Below are 1,953 nucleotides of genomic sequence, written 5' to 3' on the forward strand. Positions count from 1 at the left end.
AATCAAATGAATTAAACTTCCCGTCATGACTGGGCTGCATTTCTGTCAGCGGAGTCATTTTTTTCCGAACAGCTGATTGGCCAGTGGGTGGTGCTTTTTATAGGATCAGATTCAACCCTGAACTTACCCTGCTCCGGAGCAGGATAGCCGTTCAGAGTAAGTTACCATGGTGATCTACCCCGATAAGAACTGAACCGGCTTCGTGAGACCAAAACCCAGGGTTAACCCTGAAGTTACCTCGCTGAGACATTAATCCTGCTTCGTGATACAGGCCCCTGATGAATGTCTTTTAGGCTTTCATGAAATCATGTTGCGAACATTACTGTTTACGCAGGCAGTTATTTATGTGTATTTATTACCTATAACTAGAGAAGCTACCGTGGCGTCTGCTCTGCACGCCGACATTGTTGTTAGTTTTGTCAGCTGACTGTAATGTGGTTGCTGCTGCTGGCTGACAGATCACACTCAGTTTAAACAGCTTATCGACCCTCACTGTTGCATGTTACACGGTACGGACCCACAGACAGACCTGCTAAATGTTAGAAGCACTGATGCAACCAAGGAAAGTGTCTAGTCAAGCTGTAAGGGTTTGAGGTGGCGTTGACGTCAATTTTCAAGTCAAGAGCTCTTTTTTCTGATTATTCCAACACCACCTGAATGTGCTGTGAAGTCTGAATGAGAGCTACCTTGTTCCAGCTCACTCAGGTGTGTTGAGTTTAACTCGTTATGCTGCTCAGGAACAGACCCAGCTGACACAGGTGGACTGTGTTTGGCTAATTAGACCTGTCCTCAGTGAAGTCAGTTTAGGGTTTAAACCAGACAACATTTCTGTTGGCTGACGAAGACACAACTACCACTGCTCTTTACCACGAAAACACACTGACGGTTTCTTTTTCTAGATACATTTGAACTCATCAGGGACATTTGCTTTAATTTGTCCTTCCTGTTTGCAGAAATTCTTTGGAGATGAATATTACGGAGAAGAAGAAGAGGAGAAACCTCAGTTTGAGGATGATGATGAATTTGAGGGTAAGACTCTGTTTGCCTCTTGTTAGCTGATGTGAAGTTCAGTCTTAAAGTTTGCGACGAGTCATGTAGAGAAGTTTCATAGGATTTAAATACTTTTTCATTGCTTAGTGTGTTTGAACACAGTTAATTGCATTGAGGTATCAGACAGTGTGAAGATGTAACCCATGGCTTCTTGTGTGTGCAACAGAGCACTGGAACTGGGACACTTGGACAGGAGAGGATCGAGACGAGGACTATGGTGAAGAGGAGTATGATGAAGAGGAGAATGACGCCTCTGGGCCCCACTGTGATGATGAAAACTTCATTGTGAGTGGTTTAATTTTTACTGAGTGATGGTGACAGCGTGTTGGTTACCTCTGAGATCAGCAGTACAACGTTTTTTTGTTCTGATAAAAAGAAACTCGCTCATCAAATGTTGTTCTTTTGGAACAGATGGATGCAGACTACGACCCGACCCAGCACGCCGCCTCCAAGAAGAAGAAGATAAAAGAGAGGAAGAAGATGAAGAAAGAGGATCTGCCACAAATGGGCAAAAGGAGAAAAAAGTCTCACTTTGCTGAAGTCATCACCAAACACAAGCCCGTGTTTGATCCACGTAAGTGTTGGTCAGAGTTGGTTTTAATATCACATCAGTATCTAACATGAAACCAGTGTGACAGACACCTGAGCAGTGTTAATTTTGACAGCTAGGTTTAGTCTTTGTCCTGAGATGAAAATGCTTATTAGTTTTAGATTAATTTTAGTTGATGAAAACTCAAAACATTTTAGTCATTATGTTTTCTGTATGTTTATTATCTTTAAACTAATCCAGTGAGGCTAATTCATGTGTCAGGAATTAGAATCAGTGTGGCAGGTTGTATAAAAATTTCATTTAGACAATTTTCTACAACTACAAATAATTTGTGCACACTTCCAAACTGTCAT

General features: G+C 41.8%; 1 protein-coding gene across 1 annotated transcript in view; it reads left to right on the plus strand.

Moving 5' to 3' along the window:
* Positions 1 to 1,689, plus strand: part of kri1 (KRI1 homolog) — an 8,705-nt gene extending 7,016 nt beyond the window's left edge. Inside the window, exons 12-14 of the mRNA XM_050069229.1 lie at positions 954 to 1,029; positions 1,217 to 1,335; positions 1,462 to 1,689. Of these exons, the coding sequence (XP_049925186.1) occupies positions 954 to 1,029; positions 1,217 to 1,335; positions 1,462 to 1,674 (408 nt within the window). The 3' untranslated portion in view covers positions 1,675 to 1,689. The remainder of the gene's footprint in view (positions 1 to 953; positions 1,030 to 1,216; positions 1,336 to 1,461) is intronic.
* The last annotated feature ends 264 nt before the right edge of the window (positions 1,690 to 1,953 follow it).

Source organism: Epinephelus moara, chromosome 18 (assembly GCF_006386435.1).
Source record: "Epinephelus moara isolate mb chromosome 18, YSFRI_EMoa_1.0, whole genome shotgun sequence".
Classification (NCBI taxonomy): Eukaryota; Metazoa; Chordata; class Actinopteri; order Perciformes; family Serranidae; genus Epinephelus; species Epinephelus moara.